The sequence below is a fragment of the Beta vulgaris genome, chromosome 9 (assembly GCF_026745355.1).
Source record: "Beta vulgaris subsp. vulgaris cultivar EL10 chromosome 9, EL10.2, whole genome shotgun sequence".
Classification (NCBI taxonomy): domain Eukaryota; kingdom Viridiplantae; phylum Streptophyta; class Magnoliopsida; order Caryophyllales; family Amaranthaceae; genus Beta; species Beta vulgaris.
In genome coordinates, this window is record NC_079210.1 from 49,771,777 (window position 1) to 49,796,022 (window position 24,246).

Sequence of the window (24,246 nt, forward strand, 5' to 3'; positions counted from 1 at the left end):
AGGGTTGTATTATATGTAGCTTTTAGGGCTGCATATAAGACATAAATACATTGCTTAAAATGGAATTTAGTAGTAAATTTATGACAAAAAGTTTGCATTAATATATGTAATAAATGATCAGTTAATGCTTGTTTTTTTCCATTTTTAAATTCTTATATGCAGCCCTTAGGGCTGCATTTAGCTTTTTCCATAAAAGTAAGGCAACTTAATACCCGACAACTTAAATTTGGATCAGAACGATGAGATATTCCAAAACATAATTATTGTTACAATTTTTTTTTTTTGAGGGGAAGTTATTGTTACAATGCTAAAGTGCAAAGCAACATTTTAGTTTTATTTACAATAATTTACTCTCTAGCAATTCCAAAAAATCGTCAAAATCTCCAATTCTTGCTAGAAGTCCTTTGTCCTTTGCGATCATAATTTATCTTCATTGATCAAATCCTACACCAAGGTCCAACATACATTTCTTTTATATACATTAAAATAACATATAAAAAAAACTAATATGCACTCTCTTTATTCTTTGTTTGGTTCTTGTACTCATTATCTCATAATTAACTTGGTGATATAGGTTTGATAACAGGCAACAGCCCAAATAGGATGAATTACTATCCAAACATCGATAATGTGATAAATAATACTAGTAGTACTCCCCTATCTTTTATTTTTTATCTTCAACTAATTAAAACAAACATAGGTAATTATATGTTGTATTATATAAATTTGTGTTTCTCTTTTCCAAGAAAAAGGATAAATTTGTGCTACTTTAGCTTTTTCTACTAGTGAAAATTCACTTTTGATATACTAGCTAGACTACAAAGTTTGTCATGTAAAAAACCGCCTACTACTTTTAAATTGAAATTAGGCAGTAGTAAGTCCAATATTAAAAAGATAATTAGTCTAATAGTGACTAAGTTAATTTTTTCGGTGACTAGTTTAATTCATTTAGTGACTAGATCTACTTTAATATTAAATTGGACCGTCTCTTTTAATAATTTTTGATATTTCAAATAAAGTCATCTTATAAAAAAAGTATTAAATTGAACTTTACTGTATCGTAACACTTCGTCGATTCTTCAAACCATTAGGAATACCACCCTTAAACTTGTTGTTTTGAAGATATCTGTCATCAAAAGTAATTGTAATTTAGTTAACAAAATTAAAGGTAGGAAAAAAATGGGAACTCAAGTTAAAGCTATAGTTTTTTTTTATATAAGCCACGAAGACAGTACAAAGTACAAGTTAAAGTTATAATGGTGCTATACATCTCACGAATATTTGGAAGGTTGGATAATGATTCAGGTATTGATCCTTCAAATTGATTGTTCTCCAAATGCCTGAGAATCAATATTTATATTTGAGCACAATGTATTGATATTAATTACGTACTAAAGTATAACTAAAGAAGATAAATGACATGCATGCATGCAATAGAGCAAATTAAACTTACAAGGTTTGTAGCATCTTCATGGAGCTCAAATCAGGAAGCGAACCTGATAGTTTGTTATGTCCAAGCCACCTATGGCAAAAGGTCAATTGCAAGGCTATTAGATATCTTCCTAAATGACTAACACGGAAAACAATATTATGTCATGATGGTATATCTAATTAGAGTAAAAGATGGTAAAACTGTGTTTCATGGTGGTATATTAGTAATCACCACGATCGTACCACTGTTATAACTTGTACCGTTTTAATAGTTTTTGAAGTAGCGTTAGTGTTTGGAATAAGTTAAAATTCTAATGATGATGAAAAATAGTGTTTGGTGAAGTAGTGTTTGCAGATTAAATAAAGTTTATTTTTGTTATATTTCTAAACTAACAACTAGTTTTATCAAACACTAATTTTCATAAAAAGTTACTTTTAACGTTAAACTCCAACAACTAACAATTAATACATGACAGCTAACATCTACTATAATGACTGACAACTACTACTACAACAACTACTTTTACCAAACAAACCCTTAATTCGTAAGAGGAGATAAACTAATGTCCCTAAAATGCACAAGTTTTGTATATGAGATCGCGAGCAATTTCTTTATCATGCCCTGAATCATAATGAACACTTGAGAGGGTAAGGGAAATACTCAAATGAATCCCATGAAGTTGGATCTCTAGACCTCAGTGATATGAGATGGAAAACGATGCCACTACTTCACCACCTCAACCTCAAAATTGGATGAACATATCTAAGTGATATTTGTATAATTACTTACAAATGGACTATTGCAGATAGATTTCCCATACTCGTCGATAATGAACCTGTGAGCCCCAATCCTGTCAAGTTCCTACAACATCATCCAGAAAAAAATGAACAAATGTTCTTTATTAGCCTGTAACTGTAACTAACTCGCCACGTAAATTGTATACCACCTCCTAAAAATACATGTTTTTTTTCTTCAGGCCACCTTTCGGAAAATCGTGATAAGATGAATTTTTTCTAAACTGCCCTCGCTCAGGGCCACTCACCCAAAGGCCCAGCAAACCCCAAACCTCCCCTCCCTCAGCAATATTGAAATTTTGCTTCCACCAATATTCTTTCATGTGGGAGATAGAAAGCCATATGATGGAAGGAAATACAAGTGCAAAACCCTACAATATTTCCATTCTTACACCTGCAATATGTATGGGGTGGTATATATATGTATCATTTGCATATAATCTAGTACAAGATAAATCTTCCCTGATCATAATTCGACGAAAAAATTAGAGAAACAAATTAACATAATGATTATAGTAAGAATTGAACTGACATGGAAGCAACTTGAGCAAGATCTTTTGTTTGGGAACATGTAACTCCAGACCATGAATTTTGTCGAGGTAAGCAAGGATCTCCACTCCAATCACTCGGTGGGTTGTTCAGGCTTCGAGCTAACTCTGCCATAGCTATCACTGCCACATTATTCGAGATAAGATTAATATTTTACTTGAAGGGAGTAAGAGTGTAAGACTAAAATCTAGTATAATTGCATTTTTGTTCTAGACAATACAGTTATGTTTTATCTATAGTCATGGCAAAACATATAGCTTCATAATCCTTGTACATAGAATCTTTCCAGCAATAATAAGGAGCTTAAGATTTGATTGCAAGACCTTGTTTATCAAATTAGTACTTAAGGCAGCTATTAGAGTAGGCGCTAAACTTTTGAAAAGCGAATTAGAAAAATGTAATTTTTAGGATACGTTATGATATTGACTTTACTTTTTCTGAATCCGGACTTTGACTTTCATCTGCTGATGATTTTGATTGATTTTGACTTACATTGACTTTATCTAATGGGGTTTATACTATAATTGGACCTTCATACTAAGGTGAGATTAAACCTTTTGAGGTATAATACAGTGTACCATAATAAATGCTATCATACATGTAAAAATGGTGGTAATAATTAAACATGAGCAACCCTATTTCATATTCTCATTTCCCACTTCAAATAGTCTTAATAATCTAAGGGTGAGTAGATGAACTTATTAGATACTACCAAAGTCGAGGGTATCTAATAAGTTTTACCTACTATTGAATTTGAACTAGAGGTGATCAAATAATCTTTCACTAGTCCCTACAGCATGAATCATATTCCTGTCAAAAACAGGCCGGGCCGGACCAAAATGATCACCTCTAATTTGAACAAATGACTCTCGCCGTATGAAAGCAATACTCTACAACAATAACAGTAGAATCAAGAAAAGTTGGTACCAAGTAATTACCATCCCTGGAAGTTGTCTTCCCACCAAGGGGAATGAGTTGAAACATCTCAGCAGCATTAATGACAGGACCAACAGGAGTACCATTGTCAGGAACAAGTTTGATCTGAGTTTGACCATTGAAAGGCCATTGATTTGAATAAACATTTACACCAGTAGTAGTAACATTAAGCTTGGAATAAAAAGTATCTCCATTTATCAACACATTAAACACTCTCCAACTATAAGGGCTTGGAGTTCGATTGTCTTGAAAGTAAAGAGAAATGTGGTAGTTGTTCCCATACAATGGCATTGGTGGCCATTGAATTTGTAGGCTTCTCCCACGACTTGCTGTGATTGCTGAGTTTAATGCTTTGCTTGGTGGCATATTCCAAAAATCTGAAGGTGTTACATTAGATTGACATTTCACTATTGGGTTTGAATCTTTGAATTGTTGCCACATCCGGTGAAATTCGTCATCTGGATAACTAGTCTTCAAATGATCAATTAGGTAAATGATGCTAAAAAATAATTTATGAAGTACTTGTAAACTATATGTTCGAATCATTGTTACATGGAAAACAAAACGTTCCAGAACGTGGTACAGAAACGGGAACACGGAACACAGTCTCTAGAGTAAATCAGATGGACTCCTAGACTACGTTCCATGTTTCGGGATGCGTTCCAGGGGACGTGGAACGTGGCCAGGTACCACGTTCCCAGTATCAATGGTTTCAATATTTCAGATATATGTATGCATATGAGGATAGTGCTTTTGTGAGAAAGTATATAAGTCGACTTTCATCAAATGTTATGTTTAAAGATTCTCCAAGTTTATGTTTTATTTACCCTATATGAAACAACACTAGAGATGAGAACATATAAGTAAGAAATGAAAAGCCAAATTCGATCGAATTTTCAAGTACTAATCCTTTATTTACACAGAGAATATATGAAAATGAGAATAGATGTGAGGTTGGATTTTGGTAAACAAATAGCAAGGACATTGAAAGAACAAGAAACAAGGAATACCAACTTCAAATATTTATGCATATTGTGTATACTAAATGCATACTTATGCATATTGTGGATACTAAATGCAATATCACAAAACATTACTATATAATTGTAAATTTCCTTTACTAATAAGTGAAACACTGATATATTCTTACCAATTAGAGAGACTGTAAACAATCTTGATCTAAAAGGTCGTTTGGTTCGCCTCAAATTCAACTAGAATTTGAAATTTCCTAGGAAGTACAAAATAGGATAGTTCTTTGGTATGCAGGAGATAAAAAATTCATCGAAAATAGAATTTCCAAGGAAATGGAAATTCCTATGAAGTGTAGGAAATTAATCATCAACTCCCCGTTTGTGAATAGAAATTTCTGTGTCAATTACAAATTCTTATGCTTAACCAAACACCAAAAGCCATAAGGAAATTTACTTCCGTGAAATAAGACTTCCCATAAGAATTAAATTCCAACAACAACCAAACGAGCAATAGTTTAAACACGCTCTATACAGTAAATCAACTAATCTACTAGAACTAGTAAATGAAATGAGATATCAACATGTTTGATTAATTACCTGATAAAATTCGCCTCACCATTATCACCATCACCATAGCCAAAAATATGACGAGCAACTGTGCCAAGTGCATACTTTTGAAGATCTACAGCCTTATAAAGAGAATCACCCAAGTTCATAACTTCTAAGGCAGATATAAAGGGGCTAGAAACACCAGCAGTATACTCATTTCGTGCAAGACAAATAGAAAGAACTTTACTTTGAGCTACCATTACAATCTCATAATAAGAAGCACGACCTTTGACATAATCTTCAGTAGTATTAACAATACTCCATCTAGTTCCATCAACAATTTGATGGAAAACTGGTGGGTTATTTCTCCCATCAAAATTTCCATAATAGTAACTAGTTCTAATAAGGTATTTGGCTCCTTTAGTTACAAGGAATAAGTAGCAACTTTTGCGAGCTGATTTATCTGGGAAGAATCTTAATTCTGACAAGATTGGAAATACTTGATTTGTGTTGTTTTTTACGTTTGTTACGTTACCAACTGAGATGAAACTTTGGTCTGGTATGTATTTTAAACCATTAATGTCTATACTCTTCGTCGATCCACAACTTACCAAAAATCCTGCAAGAGAAAAGTTCAACGTTTTTACACGATCACAAAATATGTAGGCATCTAATTAGTAGGGATTGAGGAATTGGGGTGTGCTCAAGTGGTGAACTTTCCCATCTTATCTTCTCTAGCAAGGTCTAAGGTTCAATTTCTACTCCAAGCTTTTGCTTAGGATTTAGGGGGAGGAGGGTTGGGGGTGTCTGGCTTGTAATGGGCCTCTGGGTGGAGTTCCTGCGCGAGGGCAGCTGAGAGTATTAATTCTACTTACCAATTATTTTTTTAAAAAAAAATGAGTAAGGATGACAGTGGAGCGTGTCAAGTAGGAGACCTGCCCCTATTTCCGCCCAAGTGGAGAGGGGATGGGTCTTGAATTTTTCCCTGTAATGGATGGTGGGGTAGGGATGGGGATGAGAATTTTATGCGGGTACGGGTATGGAGGTACCATCCTCCGTACCGTCCTGCTCAATTGTCAATCCTACTAATTAGAGTAGTTAGATGGGTGCACAACATACGCGTAAATGTAAGGGCATGGGTCGCTAATACGACGAATAAGTGCCCCATCATGTTTGTGTAGGTTATGCAAAGGTTTTTATGGGAACATTAAACTAGGAATTCTCGCAGTTTGATCACCATATATTTGCATTAATATGAAAACAACATTTACCTTCTAAGAATATATTGAATAAAATTTGTTCTTAATTTGATGTATAAAGATGATGATCAAGATTTATTACCTCTAGGGGCTGGAAAATCATCTGCATGGATTAACGATAATGGGATGCTAACTACCCATAAGATGAAGATAGGGATTGACATTATTAGTTTTTTTGTGCCTAAAAAGAAAATTCAAGGAAGAAAGAGGAGATATTTGGAGAAAACAACTATCACTAAAATAGGGGAGTAAATGGTGGATATGAAATGACGAGTTAAGAAAGGACATGGTTTTGGTGAAAAGTACAACACGTATGAAATTGTCATTAAAGAAGATTTGATCATATATTCATATTAGACCACAATAATATTAATTGAACTCGAAATATAAGGAGTTATTAATGAGATGGGATCATTGATTTGGTATCATAATTAACCCTTCATTTTAATAAATCCTTGATATTACTGATAGAGTAACATCTTCTTATATGTATATTTACCAACTCATGTTGCTTTTGATTATTTTTTTTTGATTCAAGGGAGGCAAAGCCAAATTAAAGAAAACAAAGCAAAGGAAAACAAACCAAAAAACCATAAACTACAACAACGCTAAAAACCTAGGGAGGTACTAATCGTGGGAACGCCACGCCTTGAACATCCTCAGATAAGATTCTAAACAACAAGGGGGGGGGGGGGTCATGTAATAGGTGGAGGCTACAGTGTTGTACTACGCCATGATTTACAAGCCAATCAGCTGCCCGTTTTCCTTCCCGATAAACATGTTTAATGCAGACCTTCCATGTTGCTTTTGATTATGATATTCTTATACTTTTCATTCTAGTTTGTTTTATAAAGTTCTTCCATCTTTATATGACTAGTTTTTTTATTTCTAAAAATGTACTATTATTTTTTTAAAAATAGTGCTTGTTGGTAATTGTTTTTGGAAACCAAATAAAAAATTATTATAAAATTGTTAATTTAGGCATGAATAACATATAATACATTTTTAACTGATATCTCGTGACTTAATAAATCTTAGAAATCAAATACTGAAAATGTACAATAATACTAAACAAGTCATTAATAGTCAAGAAATATTTTATTTTATGAAAGTGAAAGATGGAAAACATAATGACGCATAAACGGAGTTTCGCCCAATTCGAAACCGTTTTATACATCTGTCGTCCAAAAACAAATCAAAGAAAGTCCTAGATGTTAAAAAAAAGTTACTTTAGAGCGTGTTCGGCAACAATAGTTGTGGTGGTAGCTTTTAGCTGTGAGAGTAGCTGTTAGCTGTGCTAGTTAGTGGTTGGTGGGTAGCTGTTAGCTGTTAGCTGTCCAAGTAGCGGTGTAAAACATTGATGTTCAGTAAAAGAAGCTGTCAAAGTAGTTGTTTAAGAATAACTAGTTCAAAACTCAAATAAATCTTTAACATATAATTTATACACCACTAAAAGCTACCCAAAAGCTACAAATTGTAGTTTTTGACAAACACTATTAAAACACTACTAAAACACTACTTGACCAAGTCAATACACTAAAAGTTACTTGAAAAGCTTGTGCCAAACACACCCTAGTACATTTAATTAATAAAGCCATATATTGAAACCAAAAATATCACTGTGATAATAACTCATGCGTTATTTTCTAATTTTAACATTTGCTTTTTTTAAATTTTCGAGACATAATTCTGACCATTATTAATTTTAGAAATTATTAAAAGAGACAGTAAATTTTAATATAAAAGTAGACTTAATCACTAAATGGATTAAACTAGTCACCGAGAAAAATTGACCTAGTCACTATTGAACTTATTCTCTTTTTAATATTGGACTTATAATTGCCTAATTTTAATTTAAAAGTAGTCGGTCTATTACAAGACAATGTATTTGCAAAAATTACGCAAATGAGATATTTAAAAACTATACATTGAGACAAATTAAATAAGATATCATAGGACGATATCTATCCGTGTGTATACTGTATAGTGCACATAAATTTTTAGAGTGATAATTTACAAATAGTACAAAAATCAAAATATTGTAATTAAAAAAGAACGGAGAAAACATATCTATAAATTATAATCGATTTATATGTTAGATTTGAAGAACTTTCTTTTCTTGATAAATCTAGTGTCAATTTTTTTTGGGAAAATTTCATAAAACTACCTTTTATAATCAAAAATTTTCAAAAAACTACCTTTTAAAAATTTTCTTTCAAAAAACTACCTTATATGACAAATTTGTTTCAATATACTACCATTTTATCATAAATGTGGTTTAATCACTAATAAATTGAGTCACTGTAAATTGCTTTTCTTTTTTCTCCTCTCGTTTCTCTCTTCTTTTCTCGCTACCCCATCAGCAGCAACACCTATGACGATCATCACTTATTAATCTCTATTCTATATGGGAAGAGGGGTAGAACACCAAAATATTAGAAACCCCATTTTACTCTCATAACATCTCTATTCTAACTACTTACTTTAATGAAAAAATAAAAAAGAAAACTACCTAATTAATTTAAAAAATAAAAAAAGATATTACAAAAAGAAAACCATCAACAATTCAAATATTCCTAATTTATTAAAAATAATTAATAATTAATTTAATTTTCTTTATCTCCTAAAAAAAATTAATTTTCTACTTATCTTCGCACGCATCGCGTGCATATAAAAACTAGTTAGTTTAAATATAAACGTAAAATGGTAGTATATTGAAAGAAATTTGTTATATAAGGTAGTTTTTTGAAAGAAAATTTTTATAAGATAGTTTTTTGAAAAAAGTTGATTATAAAAGGTAGTTTTTTGAAATTTTCCTTTTTTTGTTTTACAACGGTTCCACTTGTTAAAATCGTACTCCTAATTCCTGAAGACTTCTACCAACCCAAAAAACACGACTACCAAATATCAATCCTATGATCTAAGAAATTGACCAACCAAAAAATTAGGTATCAATTAAAACTCACCAAATCTAAACTAACCCAGTAAAACTCACCATCTTCCATGCTTCTTCTCTGCTAAATCCTTCAACTGGGTCAAAATCCTTCAATGGGTCCTGGATTTTCTGGGTCTAGGGCTTCAAAACCACAATTTGATAACGAAAATCAAACCAACAACTCAAGAAAAAAATGGACAAATTTAATGCCTTTTTTCATAGCCCTTGTTGTAATTGCAGAGATTTCTTTCTTGGGTCGTCTTGATATGGCTAAAAATGCTGCCATGGTTAACTCATGGGCTGACTTATTACTGCACCAATCATCATCTTCGGCAAATTATCTGGGCTCTGAGGTTGAATCTGTGCGCAATGATTTAGTATCTACTGTGCATGAAGATGGTGATTGTGAGAGTTGGTTGATGAAAGAAGATGCTGTGATTTATTCTAGAGATTTTGAGAAAGATCCTGTCTTGGTATCTGGTGGTGATCAGGTTGGTTAAAGTTTCTATTTTTATGTTGTATTAGTTATATTTTAGATGTTTGTTGTTTGAATTGTTTAGTTTGAACTTATATTGGATTGTGGGAATTTCTGTATTGGAGAATTTTTTCTGAAATTTTGCTGAATTATGGTTAGTTGAAGTGATGGTATATTGGTGTGTCTGACTGTTAACTTGAAATTGATGATGAATTTTGAGTTGTGAAGTTTGGGAGAATTGGGTTTTTTAAGTTTACTTTGTTTTATGGGAAACATGGAAAGTTAAACTTGGAAAATTATGCAAAGTTTTTGTTTGTATAGATGGTTTAGTTTTATGACTGATGGAGATATGGTGAGGACTACATCTGGAAGTATATGTTTGGGTTCTTTTATGATTTACAAACTAAAGTAGTGAAAGATTGTTTAGTCTTCTTGTTGAGTTTCTAATTAAATAACCAAATCACTTAATGTAAATAATTTGTAAGTTTTACATTTTTATAACTTTCAATAGTTCTTGTAGATTTTCTCATCAAGATGGTTTGTGAAGAGAATTTGTAACATGTTTTGATTTGGGGGTTTTTAGAGAGATGAGCTATAAAGATCCTAGTCAGAATAAACATTAGAAAAACCTTGGGTATCCCTTTTCAATTTTTGAAATTATTCACCTATTTGAAAAGTTTATTCATTTTAGAGAGGTAGTTGTTTCTATGGAAACCTTCTACTTGGATCAAAGAGTTTCCTGCAGTTCTTAATTTGGGTAGTAAATCTAGTTTCTAGGCTCTAGCTACTGGATCAGGGTTGAATAGTTGATGCCTTGTTGCTTTTATGAGTATATATTTCAAAGTGGCATAAACCTGCTGCTCAGCTGCCGGCCACAACCACAAGCTGCATAGTATGATTTTTAGTCACGAGCTATGTTCCTTGGACTTGGGTTCCCATGTCGGACATGGGCACGTGTCTTAACTCTCTTAAGTACCGGAGTCTTCTATTCTATGAAAAATTTTCATGACTTTAGCTCAAAATGAAGTATCAAATAATCAAAGTATCCTTATGCATGTCCGAGTGTCGATGATCTAATGTGGGTCGTGGGTACTTGAGGTGAAATGAAGAGTCCAAGCAACCTAGGTCACGAGTTTGGTGCCTTCTTGGTTAGGGGTCTTTTCAGTTGGATTTCTGCTTTAGCTTCAAGTTGTGGTTGTTTATTGCTATTTTATGGTCATGTAGTTGCCCAGCTTTGATTTCATGTATCAATTTAGTAGCTCTATCATACATGGGATAGTTGTTTACCCTTCTGCTAGATAAGGGATTTTGAAGGACCTGGGCTATGTGTTGTGCCGGATTTCCTCTCTTATTTAATCTTCGGGAAGTTGTACTCTTTCACTTGAGTGTTACTTCCTCATTATTTTAGGGCTAAAGAGAACTAAGGCTCCGTTTGGTTTGGAGGAAAACGTTTTTCTCCATTTTCTGTTATTTGGTTGGAATTTGGAAAAGGGATTAAAAAAGGAAAACTAAGACGGAAAATGGTTTTCCATCCCTTTGTAAACATTTTCCTCCAAAATTTGAAGGAAAACTATTTTCATTCACTATCTCATTCCCAACATCTCCACTTTCCCCTTCTTAGCATAATAGTTTTCTATCAAACCAAACAATAGTTTTCCATGGAAAAGGTTTTCCATTAAACCAAATGGACTGTAAATGAAAATTGCGTTCCCTAAGGAATCTTTTTCTTGAACTAAAACTGTGTTTCCTTGAATGAATGTTGCGTTTTCTTGAATTTATGTATTGTAGGTTATTTTGTTAGTTCATGTTTCCTTCAGGCATTGTGTTGTTCCTCCTGCTGAGCGTTGCTTTTGTTTCTCCTGCATCTTTTTATGCATTGGAAATGCACATATCATCAAAGTTCACTCTTTAGTTTAAGATGGGATGCCTACATAAGCTACAACTATGCTGAGAGGCTTTTGTGCACACATTGTTTTCTTGTTCCTTCTAATTTATATAGTCTACATAGGAGTGGAATACATGCTCTGTGGGATGCAAGTTTGGACATGATCCTGGTAGGAAATCGGATGCCGCTTTTGGTTGGCCTCAAGCGCATGGAACAGCTAGTGTGCTCCGGTCAATGGAATCATCTCAATATTATGCGGAGAACAATATCGCTAATGCACGACGGTAGGTAAGAACAACTTATTTACTCATACAATAAAGCCGGGGGGAAGGGGAAAGCTAACCTTGTTCAGATTCATACTTCTCGTGAATCTAGTTCTCCTTTTTTTTATCGATGTTTGGCTGCTGTGTCTTGTTAGGTGCTTCTCAGCTGAGCTCTAAATTGCCACCTCTGTGAAACCTTTATGCATGATTATTATATCATTAGCATTATAGACATTTATATTTTATGCTAAATTGGTAATGCATGTCGTATTCTCATTTTGTGAAACAATTAAACCAATGCAGTAATTGACTTGGATACCTCTTGATCCCTTATGTTTGGGTGGCCCTGTGCAGGAAGGGTTATGACATCATTATGACAACTAGTCTGTCATCTGATGTTCCGGTAGGATATTTTTCCTGGGCAGAGTATGACATCATGGCACCTGTGCAACCAAAAACCGAGAGGGCTTTGGCTGCAGCTTTCATCTCTAATTGTGGTGCTCGCAACTTTCGTCTGCAAGCACTTGAAGGTCTTGAGAAGAGTGGGATGAAGATAGATTCTTATGGTGGCTGTCACCGTAACCGAGACGGAAGAGGTTTTTAAAGTCAAACAAATTTCTCTTGTTTCATGTCATCTGCATGCTTATTATATCTTCTTCTTTTTTCTATTTATAAAGCTGCAAACATTGTTCCTGCACTCTTGTTATCTATTCAATAGCAGTCCACAGCTTGCTGGCAAGCACTCTTGTTATCACCTCTAGGAGACCCTGACCCTTGAGGCACTTCTCGTGCTATAGGTACTTCTATTGGCAGCTGTTTATAACAACAAGAAAGCCTTAGTCCTATAATGATTTCGGGTTTAGCTAACATGAATCGTAGAAATCATGTCCATGACACATGAAATAAAATTATACAGATAATGTCGGTAGCTGTTTGAATTTTAAATTTATATTGGAAAAAGAAGATGCTGAAAAATGATAATAGATATTTGATGCATTTATGAATTATCCAGTGATTTGTGTAATTTTCTGTATTTACAAGTGAAATTATATGTGTTATTTTATTCTGTTAGCAGCATCTACTAATTCAAAATTTTAATTTGAAAGCCATAATTGACTCAGGCTTGTAAAAATATTCTTCGTATGTATTTGTATAATATCGCACCTTGTGCTAGAGTCCAGATTTATATCGCCTCTGCATCTTACCTATTATAATGTCGCTTGTAATTTTAAAATTTGTTTCTTTCATGGAAGTATGCTTGATTAGCCCATGTCTTCTCTCTGTGCCAGTTAGATGCCTGTTCTGATGAATATTAATGGTGGTTAATGTGCATATTCTGCTGGCATTGTCATCGCAAATTAATTCATAGACACTTGAGAATGTTCCGTGCTAGTCTGCTAGATGACTAAAATTCTCATATTTAATGGCCTTTTATACTATTCATGTAGATTTTATACATATCACGTTCATCATCATGTTCCTTTATTTGTATTACCATCTGATTGCTCAACTGTTTGTTTTAATCATATTGTTTATTCTCATTTCAGTTGACAAGGTAGAAGCGTTGAAGCGCTACAAATTCAGCTTGGCTTTTGAAAACTCAAATGAGGAGGACTACGTCACTGAAAAGTTCTTCCAGTCGCTTGTTGCTGGTATGAACACTGAGCTTCTATAAGTAGCATAGTTTTGATGCGTTTATTAATGGATTTTGATACCTGGTTTATGGCCACTGCTACTGTTGTCCTGAAATTGCTCCAATCTCTGTTATTGATCCGTTTCCCTTCCAAACTAAGGACGCCAACCACCAATTCAACTTTTGGCTCATTTAGTGGGGTTAGTAACTTAGTACAATGGAGAATGTAGATAGCACTGTATGCTACTGCCTCCGGTTTTTATTAGTTTACCCACTTTCCTTTATGGGTTGTAAGTAATAAGACAATTAGGTTACCCACATTACCACATATCCTAAAACTTTCTGCCCAAAGAAGTGGCTAAACTAATAGAAACAAGAGGGAGTAGTACTTGATAAGACTTATATTTTGGTCTCAGCTATCTAACATCCTCTCCTCCGAGCGAAGGAAACCTCACTTCCATATTCTCAAGTCTCAAACAGATTGGCACCCAAGACTGTAATCCGCTCCTTTATACCCTTGTTAGAGAAGATGGCACCCTTAACATCTTTTTGGGTGTTTTCCGGGGGGGTGGGGGTGCGGTTCTCACCCCTGATTTTGTCTACTTGTAAAAGATTAATAGTGTTCACTTTTCTTTGCTACTATTGGACATTTGGTGATACACTTATTAATGGATCAGGGCTTTGGTGGTAGCTTCTGAGAATTATCTGATCCTTTATTTGATCTTTAAAAAAAGTGAAAGAGGATATATAATATGTGGTGAGTGTAAGAAAATTTCTAGGTTGTCATAATGTAACTGGAAACTGCTGTTGTTGTAGGGACAATACCTGTTGTTGTTGGTCCTCCAAATATTCAGGACTTTGCTCCTTGCCCTGGATCAGTGCTGCATATAAAGGAGCCAGAGGATATTGTTACAGTTGCCAAGACTATGAAGTATCTTGCTGGGAATCCTGATGCATACAACCAGTCATTGAGGTATGATTGGGTACCTTTCTTATCTATTGTTCTCACAGTCCCTGAATCATAGTTGCAGAAAAACATCTTTGTGTTTTAAGGAATTTGTAAACAAATTGCTTTTGTTGGTAGGTGGAAATATGATGGTCCAGACGATTCTTTCAAGGCCCTAGTTGATATGGCTGCAGTTCATTCATCATGCCGCCTTTGCATTCACCTAGCGACTAAACTCCGTGAGGATGAAGAGAAGAGTTCAGGATTCAAGAAACGTCCTTGCAAGTGCTCTCGAGGCTCAGAAACTATTTATCATTTATATGTAAGGGAAAGAGGGAGATTTGAGATGGAGTCTGTTTTCCTAAGGTAAGCAGTTCTTTTATTTTTTGTTTTTATCTTTGGTCTCACTCTTGCCATTACACGGGAAGCAGTTTTCTGTTTTCATCTCTCATTGCTTCCAAATGCTGCCCTGCGTAGGGAAAATATATCTTTGTCACTCAGCCAATTTAGAGCTCTTATCATTATTAGATATAACATGAGTAAAGCAAATCCAATCTTCTAAGAACTGGTATCTGTAGAGTGCTGGACTGTGATGCTGCTAACGGGGAGATCAAAAGGCCCGATATGGCTACACAAATGATCTCAAACTTTAAGCAATCTCTGTACCTCCGCCATCTCTTCTTCTTCCCAGTTCTCATTATAATTTAAAATTTTTGACTTATTTGGGCCATAGAAGATAAAGGGAGAGACTAGAGAGAGATGGTCATGAATACATAATCATGTGACAGCTGATTCTTTAGTAAACGGCGGTGATTTGCTATTGCAAAATTACATAGGCAGTTGCCAGAGTTAGTTTAACCATTTGATGATCAGAAATCCTCTCATTACAGAAAAAGGAAAACCAAACATATGTTAACTGGATTTAACCTATGACAGTTTAAGAAGGCCTTGGAGATTTTCACTTTTATCAAGAGAAAAGCATATAACCTATGTACATATAAATGAAAATGAGGCGTGTATATGTTTCCTCTGCTACAAATAATTAATTTTATTGTTATTCTCATTTGCAAATTTGCTGAATAGGTCTAGCAATTTGACGATGGAGGCCTTGGAGTCTGTGGTGCTGAAGAAGTTTAGTTTACTGCGACATGTGCCTATATGGAAACCTGAAAGACCTGAAAGTATTAGAGGAGGAGACGAGCTTAGGATTCACAGAATATATCCTCTTGGCATGACGCAGAGACAAGCTTTGTACACCTTTAAATTTCAAGGAGAGAGTGATTTTAGAAGTCATATAGAAAATAATCTATGCTCTAAGTTTGAGGTCATTTTTGTTTAAGCGGAAATGTATCTTTGGTTTGCATCGTTTTACAGCGTGGAAATGTCCATGATACTTGATAGGATGCAGGTAGATTCTCGATACTCATAGGATCTTGTTCTTTCATGGCAATTGACAGCGAGCATTCCACGCTTAGGTGCGTGACCATGTCAGTGCACATGCATTGATTGTAAAAATTAGAAATATCACTGTATTGATTCAGTGCCCTAGTGGTTAATCTATACATTTCGGTTACATTTTTGAGGAAAATTTCGTCTTCGTTTGATCACACAATCTGCTAATTTTCGTTTGCTGAAGAATTCTGCCTGTAAATCAGTTTCAGTTAAGTGTTCCTCTTCTATTTCTATTTTTATTATCATAATCTTTTAAGATGGATCACATCATCTCATGCTAAAGTAGTAAAGTTAGAGCAATGGCCTGTAGGAAAAGATCAACTACTGCTTTTATTTATTAGTTAAAAGAAAAATAGTAGCTTTCCATTTTTACAATTTTCTCTACTGTGTTTTGCACTTTTGGTTATTTTCTATCCTTCTTTTACTCGTAGGCGAAATAGTCCCTTAATATTCTGCTGATGTAGTGGAAAAGAAGCGAAAAACATTAGGTATGCAATGCAACTACTTTGTTGGTTGCCACAAGCTTGTGTCCAGGTTCAGGAGTTCGAAGAAAAGAGATTTATGCGCCATTACTGACCATGCCTGAGAACGACCACGGCCGAACAGGGGCCTTGGCTCCTCCTTATGTGGGACTTGGAGAGGTTAAGAACTCACTTCTAGAAAGTAAGGAAAGTAGAAGTTTATGGAAATTGAAAAACACTAGCTTGTTTGGTTGACAAAAACACATTGAGTGCAATGTGCAATGCAAAAACTTTTGACAGTTTTCCCTGTGATCAACCAAATAACTTCTTTGACTTCGTAGGAAAAGTAAACTTGTCTGAAGCAATTTCATAGGAAGTACTACTTATATTCAAATAAACGACCTATAATACATTTTATCAGTTAACACAATTTCAGACTATAACTTAGTAGTTAGTACCAGTATTCTTCAGGTTCATAGTATACACCCTTAGTGACAAAACAACCTTGCTGCAAGAATTGTTTCTGCTTTTCTTCATCTGGATATGTATGAGATGGTGAGACTAGTTTTCTCAAGGATTTACTATTATTCACTATCCATGCTATTATGCCAATATCTAGATTTGCACATGAACTTAGGCTTAAATATCTTAGTCTTTTACACAATCTCACCACCTCCTTTACCCCTTCTTCTGTCAAGTTGTCACACCTCTCCAGATCAAAATGTACCAGTCCTGGGCACATCCTTCCAATAATCACTAACATTGCACCGTTTATCCCTGATGTTCTTGCGCCTAACATCTCTAACTTTGAGATATTCTGGTCTATTCTAGAAACTTTCAGACGATGGCATCCTTGTAGCACCAAATTCTTCACAAGCCCCCCGTTGCACATTAGAATATCAGTCACGTCCAGTTGTTCGTTGCGTTGAAAACAACAATTTAGCTTGATTTTCTCCACTTTGGGACAAATGTTAAGAAGCTTTCTGAGAGATGAAGTGCTCAAGCTAGAATTTGAAGATAACTTCAAGTACTTTATTGCAAAGTTCTTTGCTATGCCATCATGGTTGTATTCTTCTCTTCCGAGGCTTGTTTCACTCATTTCAAGATCACATAGAAGAGGGCAACTTTGTGTGAGCGTAACAAAAGCTGAATCGGATAGCTGAGGACAATAGTAGAGCTCTATCGATGTCAGGTTATAGAGAAAAGAGGACAAGGACTCTATATGCTCGTTTGTAAGAAACTGTGCTGCTCTTAAAACTAAAGATTTCAAAGATTGATGACAAGAGTGTAGGAGCCTCGAGATCCCATTAAACGTGTAGCTTATGCAAGATGAGAGTGAAATCTCAGTTAAAGGAATTTGTGCTCCTGCAATAGAATACAGAAACTCATTTGAGATGCTCAGATTTGTGAATCTCAGAATCTGTAACTTTGGTAGGAAAGTAGTGAATCTGAATGGTTCAATCTTACAATGCTCACATAGGTCCAAGAACTTCAAGTGATGGCTATTATTTATGAGGAATGAAATACCATAAATGGTCACATTGCGACAATATGATACTGTAATATGCTCAAGAAACGCACAATTCGATGATAAGGAGATAAGGGACTTATCTGAAATGTAAAGATTATGTAATAGATCTATCTTTCGTAATCTCTTGAGCTTGGATGATAAATAATCTATCCCTTCATCAGTTACAGCAATGCTACTTGTATCACCATTATAATAAGGTTGCCCGATCTGCAGCTCCTCTAGGTGGGTGAATGAATTTGCTATTCTTGCAAGATCAGCATCTTCTAGGCAATCTGAACAATCTAGTACTTTCAGATTTTTCATCTTTGAGCCTAGTTCATCAAAAGAAACTGTTTTTAAACTTCCATTATAGGAAAGATCCAACTCTTCCAAGTCCAACCCAGATCGCGCAACTGCATGAACGGCTTTATTAAGGTCCCCTCGGAAACTACTGAGCTGTATCTTTTTAAGGTTGGTGAATCTTTGCAGCATATGAGAGAGGACTTTGATTGATGGACTTGAAACTATTATGTTGACTTTTAAGAAATTGGTGATTGACAGAAATCTCTTGCAAACTAAAGAGAATGAATCTTGGTCGCTTTCATGATTGAGATGTTTAAAGATCATTGCCCAGCATTCTTTAGGCAATTCTTTGTTTGTTTCTTCTGCCATTTTTCATCTGCATAAAGGTTCAGATTACTTGCAGCGTATTGTATATTGGAGTAGCAATGAGGAAGAGCATCTTATTGACTTGGTTTACTATATAATATCATCTTAAATTCCTATTGCTTGGTTGCATATTAATGTCAAGCCTGGCCATTTCAATACTTCTACAATGTAACTATACCATGCTGTGATGGTTTCAGCCTTTCAGGTCCACAGATTGCGAACCCAGATCTCGGAAACATAGTTTCTTTGTTACTATTGGGAAAAAAATATTACCCAGGAGATAGTCGCATGTTACTCATTAATAGACGATCAAAAAATAATTGTTAATGCTGAGTTGGATCCCACCATCTGTTAATCTCTATTAGTAGGACTCTCTACTTAGGATGTATAAATATATTATGATGTTCAATGAGAAAGGTGATTGAAATTGAATCTAATTTAACACGTTACTACCCACATCAGCACATGGTAACTTACTCAACACAAAGTAGAGAATAAACAAATTATTTCTTTTGCTGAATGTATCCCGCTTATTTTATCATAATCTTATCTTATCTTGTGTCTCATTTTCTCTTATTCTACCACATAATTTACATACAAAAGTACAACACTGTACCCTTTACAAACTCAAATTTCTTAATTGTTATTAAGGTGAATACAGTGCACAAGAAGATACAAGAAGGGAGCCTCATACAAACCAAAGAGAAGGAGAAAAACATCAGGCCAAGATGTAGGCAGCAAGAATTAAACACACTTTAACTTTTAAGACTACTTAATAGTCTTCATATTTCATAATGTGCACCTTTAGTAACAAGGCAACCTTGCTGCAAGAAGTGTTTCTGCTCTTCTTCGTCGGGGTATGAGCAAGATGGTGAGACCACACGTCTCAAAGACGGTCTATTAGTGACAATCCATGCTATAATGTTAGTATCCACATTCTCACATGCACTCAGGCTTAAAAATCTGAGTCTTCTACACGATTTCACCACCTCCTTTACCCCTTCTTCTGTCAAGTTTTCGCACTCCATCAGATCCAAATGAACTAGTCTAGGGCTGATCCTCCCTAACATTGCTAGAACTTCATTGTTAATTTCTGAATACTGTGCATTCAATGTCTCTAACATAGAGATTTCCGCGTCTTTTCTGGACAATTTCAGTTGACAACTACTTATAACCAAGTTAACAACTCCCTTGTTGCACTCCAATATATCAGCCACATCGAGTTGGTTATAACGTTGAAAACAAGCATATAGTCTGATCTTCTCCAATTTGGGACAGAAATGAAGGAGTCTTTTTAGACCTGAAGTGTTCAAGTAAGAATTTGATGATAAATCCAAGTGCTTCAATGCAAAATGCTTCTTTATTAGGCTATCATGATTGTATTCTTCTCTTCCCAGGCTTGTTCTTACCATTTCAAGATGACATAGTAGAGGACATCTTTGTATGAGCATAACAAAAGCTGAATCCGATAGCTCTGGACTGTCAGAGAGCGAGATTGATGTCAAGCTATGGAGAAATGAGGACAAGTTCTCTATATGCTCATTTGTAAGAAACTCTGCTCCTCGAAGAACTAAAGTTTTTAACGATTGATACGAGTATAGTAGCTTCAATAATCCATTAAACGTGTAGCTTTTGCAGTATAAGAGAGAAAGATCAGTTAGAGGAATTTGTGCCTCTGCTATAGCTTCTAAAAACTTGTCGGAAATTCCTACTTTTATGAATGACACAGACTGTAATTTTGAGGCGAAACTAGTTGAACTTTTGAGTCTAAATGATTCTATCTGAAAATGTGCTGATAGAAGCAAGGTTCTCAAGTGACGGCTATTGTTTACAAGGAACGAAAATCCATGTTCTGTCACACCACAAAAGAATACATTAACTTGCTCAAGAAACTCACAGTTTGATGACAGGGAAACAAGGGACTTATCTGAAATGTACTTATTATGTGAAAGTTTTATCTTGCGCAATCTCTTGAGCTTAGATGACAGATAATCTATCCCGTCATCAGTCACAACAACGCGCTTACCATTATATTCATAATCGGAGTCCCCGATCACTAGCTCCTCCAGCCGGGGAAATGAGTTTGCTATTCTGACAAGATCAGCATCTCCCAGACAACTTGAACAATCAAGTATCTTGAGATTCTTCAGTTTTAAGCTCAGCTGCTCGAAACAAATTGTTTCGAGACTTCTATTATAGGAAAGATCTAGCTCTTCCAGGTGCAATTCAGATTGTGTAATTGCAAGAACAGCTTTACTAAGGTCTCCTAAGAAGCCACTAAGCTGTAGTTTCTTAATGCTGCAGAATCTTTGCAGCAGCTTATAGAGGACTTGGATTGATGGATTGAATACTTTCATGCTAACTCGGATCGAATTGGTGATTGACAGAAATCTCTTACAGACTAAAGAGATTGATTCATGATCACTTTCATGATTGAGATGGTTGAAGATCATCACCCAACATTCGTCAGGTAATTCTTTAGTGGTTTCTGCTGCCATTTTCGTTTGTATGAACTATGAAGATTTAGAATTTTTTGCAGTATGAGACATATAGGAGATTAAGAGTACAAAGAGGGAGAAATTTTCAAAATTCTAAGGTCTATCTTTTTGACTCAGTTTTCTTTATTAGACAACCTTTATTTCCTTGACTGGTTAATATGATATCAAGCCTGACCATTTCAACCTTTACTTTCTAATTCTGTAGTTGGTTTAAACTGAAAATCTGCACTAAAACATTGTAACTTTTCAAGAAAATCTAAATTAACTTGAGAATAAATTGATGGTATGATGAACTAAACCAATATAATGCTTGTTATGGAATAAAAATCCATTTACACATGGCAATCAATCATTGGTGGCAATGTTGTTATTCTGCGTTGCCACTTGGCACCAGGCAATTGGTTTGAAGATGGAGCATAGATTGCCAACGTGATAGGTTGTTGTGGCAGTTCCTAAAAGAGTGGCAAGGGGAGAAAGGGGCAAACAACAACTCAATGGTTAAATCAATTGGCACAAGTTGTTGAGAAGATCAAGGGGGATCCCTAAAAAGTTGGAATTAACAAGTTGGAGCAAGTTCATAGATTTTGCTTAAATAGTTATTCTCTCTACTATAAATACATATATTGTAAACCATATAAAACAAGGAACTCTATCTCACTCGCTCATAACCCTAAGAAGTTTATTACGTCTCTCTCTCCATCATTTTCTATAATGATTAAATAATTATTTCTTCATTAATTTATTATTGTTTTAGCAATAATCTATACTAATATATTTGAAAGCATTACTAAGAAAATCTATATGCTATACTAATTTATTATTGTTCTGCTTACACTATATAACTGAAGCATACTTGTTCACCATTTGCTCACACCAAACCTGAACACATTGGCAAATTTGTAGAATGAGCTCCTTCAAGTTAAAATATATCCCTTCAACTTCTTCTAGTTCCTCTAGTTATGATGAAAGAAGATCATCCCGAGCAAGATGTGATCATGAAATAGATGATTTCTTGATCAATTTTGTTCAACAACTTGCTCCAACTCTTATATCAAATGTTACTCCAACACCAAGGAATAGAAGAGAAAAAGTGACTGATGAGAATGAGGATCATTGGCGGCCTATTCGAGGCAGGGAGGAAGGCTATAGACGATTGTACAATTATTACTTTGCTGATCGACCAGTCAATCTAGCTTGTTTATTTCGTGAAAGATTTCGAATGATGTGACATGTCTTTATTTGGATTATGGAAAATGTCTGCAAATGATGTATGGTTCACTAAAAAAAGACATTGTACGAGACGGTTAGGTTTATCACCCCTACAAAAGTGTACAATTGTTATTCGAATGCTTGCGTACGGGGTAGTGGCGGACTAGCTTGACGAGTATGTGCGGATTAGTGAAAGTGCGACTCGAATAGCATTAACGAAATTCATAAAGGGGGTTATCAACCAATTTGGTGCCGAATACTTGAGACGGCCAACTCTAGATGATTTGGCTAGACTACTCAGATTCGGTGAAGAACTTGGATTTTCGAGCATGATCGGCAGCATAGATTGTATGCATTGGAAATGAAAAAATTGTCCGTCAGCATGGCAAGGGCAATATAAGAAGAGCTAGTGTTGCATTCTAGTTTCTTGAAACTGTTGCTGATCGTAACTTATGGATACGACATTAATTACTTCTGTATACCAGGTTCGTGCAATGACCTGAATGTTTTTCACCGATCTCCTGTGTTTAGGGATGTTTTAGAAGGTCGAGCACCATTCGTGCAGTTTACGGTGAATGTTAACCAATATGATAAGGGTTATTATCTCGCTGATGATATATATCCGAATTGGGCAAAATTCATTCAATCGGTTACATGTCCTCAAAGTCGCAAGGACACGTTATTTGCTCAACACCAAGAATGAGCTCCAAAAGATGTTTAGAGAGCATTTGCGGTGCTGCAATTTCGGTTTGCTATAGTTCGTAGACCATCCCTCGCCCGAGGAAATTCTCAATGATATCATGCTGTCTTACATTATCATGCACAACATGATCGTGGAAGATGAACAAGATATATATGCACATTATGCAGATATTATTGAATTCACTACAAACACAAGTAATAACAACAACGAATTTGAATATTATCATGATTGTATCGTAGATATCAACTGTTACCTGGCGAATAGAGATGCAATTGAAGATCAACATGTGCATCAATCCTTGAAACGTGATTTGTGGTTACCAACATATGGCAGAAGTTTGAAAGTAATGCTAATTAAGAGCATTTTATGTATTTCGTTCTTAATTAAGTTTTATGTATTTCATTCCTTACTTAAGTTTATAATTGTCGCACCGCTGTAGCATTTTATGTATTTTGTTCCTAATTAAGTTAATAATTCGTTCTTCTATTTCATTATATGTCTCTAAATTAAAAATATATTTAAAATGCTAATTGTGTTTCATAAATTAATTAGTAGATCGTTAATTATGTCATATGATAGTGGTAGCTAATTTGATATTCAATTAATTAATAAAAACTCTAATTATGTATGCTACATATTAACAAAAGCTAATTATGTAGATAACTTACTTATTAAAATAATAATTATAATTTTAAAATTATTAATTAAATTAATTAATAATAAAATATATTAGTAATGAATCTTTCATATCATTATAGTTGGGTATCCGTATGGTCAAAAAGTAAGAAAGATAGAGTGAAAAGTAATTAGGATGATTTTTTTTTGGTTCATTATTTAAAAAATAAGTGAGAAAATATTTGAGATGTTATTTTTTTACAAAAAGAAAGTTAAAAATAGGATAAAATGATCTTATTTCCCAATCATCAACAATAATTATTTTTACGAGTTACGAGTTACGACCCATGTATAACACATGGTGAAAGAATATCAATAACTTTTAAATAATAGTGGATTTGGTTGATATTTAACTTTGCTCACTCATACAGTCCAACCGTCCAAACTCCAAAGTCCAACCCATAGGATGTTCCAGTAGATATATTTGGTCCAGCAACATTAA

The 24,246-nt window shown here is 34.6% G+C and overlaps 4 protein-coding genes across 4 annotated transcripts; 1 reads left to right on the forward strand and 3 right to left on the reverse strand.

Annotated features, from left to right (window-relative positions):
* Nucleotides 1-1,186: 1,186 nt before the first annotated feature.
* LOC104904481 (probable LRR receptor-like serine/threonine-protein kinase PAM74) lies at nt 1,187-6,654 on the reverse strand. Its single transcript, XM_010692737.2, has 7 exons — nt 6,573-6,654; nt 5,280-5,850; nt 3,714-4,177; nt 2,759-2,897; nt 2,222-2,293; nt 1,454-1,522; nt 1,187-1,340 (listed from the first exon to the last, which is right to left on the reverse strand). Exons 1-7 carry the CDS (start codon nt 6,652-6,654, stop codon nt 1,199-1,201), a joined length of 1,539 nt encoding a protein of 512 aa, XP_010691039.2. The 3' UTR covers nt 1,187-1,198.
* A 2,668-nt stretch (nt 6,655-9,322) lies between these two features.
* LOC104904482 (putative fucosyltransferase-like protein) lies at nt 9,323-16,215 on the forward strand. The gene is made up of 7 exons (XM_010692739.4): nt 9,323-9,916; nt 11,909-12,069; nt 12,403-12,644; nt 13,596-13,700; nt 14,498-14,654; nt 14,766-14,993; nt 15,711-16,215. The coding sequence occupies exons 1-7, from the start codon at nt 9,539-9,541 to the stop codon at nt 15,964-15,966; spliced, it is 1,527 nt and encodes a 508-aa protein (XP_010691041.1). The 5' UTR covers nt 9,323-9,538; the 3' UTR covers nt 15,967-16,215.
* Nucleotides 16,216-16,991: 776 nt separating this feature from the next.
* LOC104905019 (uncharacterized) lies at nt 16,992-18,722 on the reverse strand. Its single transcript, XM_010693460.1, has one exon. It carries the CDS (start codon nt 18,720-18,722, stop codon nt 16,992-16,994), a length of 1,731 nt encoding a protein of 576 aa, XP_010691762.1.
* Nucleotides 18,723-19,337: 615 nt separating this feature from the next.
* Nucleotides 19,338-21,481, reverse strand: LOC104904483 (F-box/LRR-repeat protein 14). The gene has a single exon (XM_010692741.3). The coding sequence runs from the start codon at nt 21,215-21,217 to the stop codon at nt 19,502-19,504; it is 1,716 nt and encodes a 571-aa protein (XP_010691043.1). The 5' UTR covers nt 21,218-21,481; the 3' UTR covers nt 19,338-19,501.
* Nucleotides 21,482-24,246: the final 2,765 nt, after the last annotated feature.

Excerpts from the sequence above, each read along its gene's own strand:
- LOC104904481 (XM_010692737.2), bottom strand. The coding sequence starts at position 6,654 with ATGTCAATCCCTATCTTCATCTTATGGGTAGTTAGCATCCCATTATCG. Across the intron at positions 2,898-3,713 it reads GAAGACAACTTCCAGGGATG|TGATAGCTATGGCAGAGTTA; the intron begins GTAATTACTTGG and ends ATAATGTGGCAG. Across the intron at positions 1,341-1,453 it reads ATGAAGATGCTACAAACCTT|GCATTTGGAGAACAATCAAT; the intron begins GTAAGTTTAATT and ends ATTGATTCTCAG.
- LOC104904482 (XM_010692739.4), top strand. The coding sequence starts at position 9,539 with ATGGGTCCTGGATTTTCTGGGTCTAGGGCTTCAAAACCACAATTTGAT. Across the intron at positions 9,917-11,908 it reads TGGTATCTGGTGGTGATCAG|GAGTGGAATACATGCTCTGT; the intron begins GTTGGTTAAAGT and ends TAGTCTACATAG. Across the intron at positions 12,070-12,402 it reads AATATCGCTAATGCACGACG|GAAGGGTTATGACATCATTA; the intron begins GTAGGTAAGAAC and ends GGCCCTGTGCAG.
- LOC104905019 (XM_010693460.1), bottom strand. The coding sequence starts at position 18,722 with ATGGCAGAAGAAACAAACAAAGAATTGCCTAAAGAATGCTGGGCAATG.
- LOC104904483 (XM_010692741.3), bottom strand. The coding sequence starts at position 21,217 with ATGGCAGCAGAAACCACTAAAGAATTACCTGACGAATGTTGGGTGATG.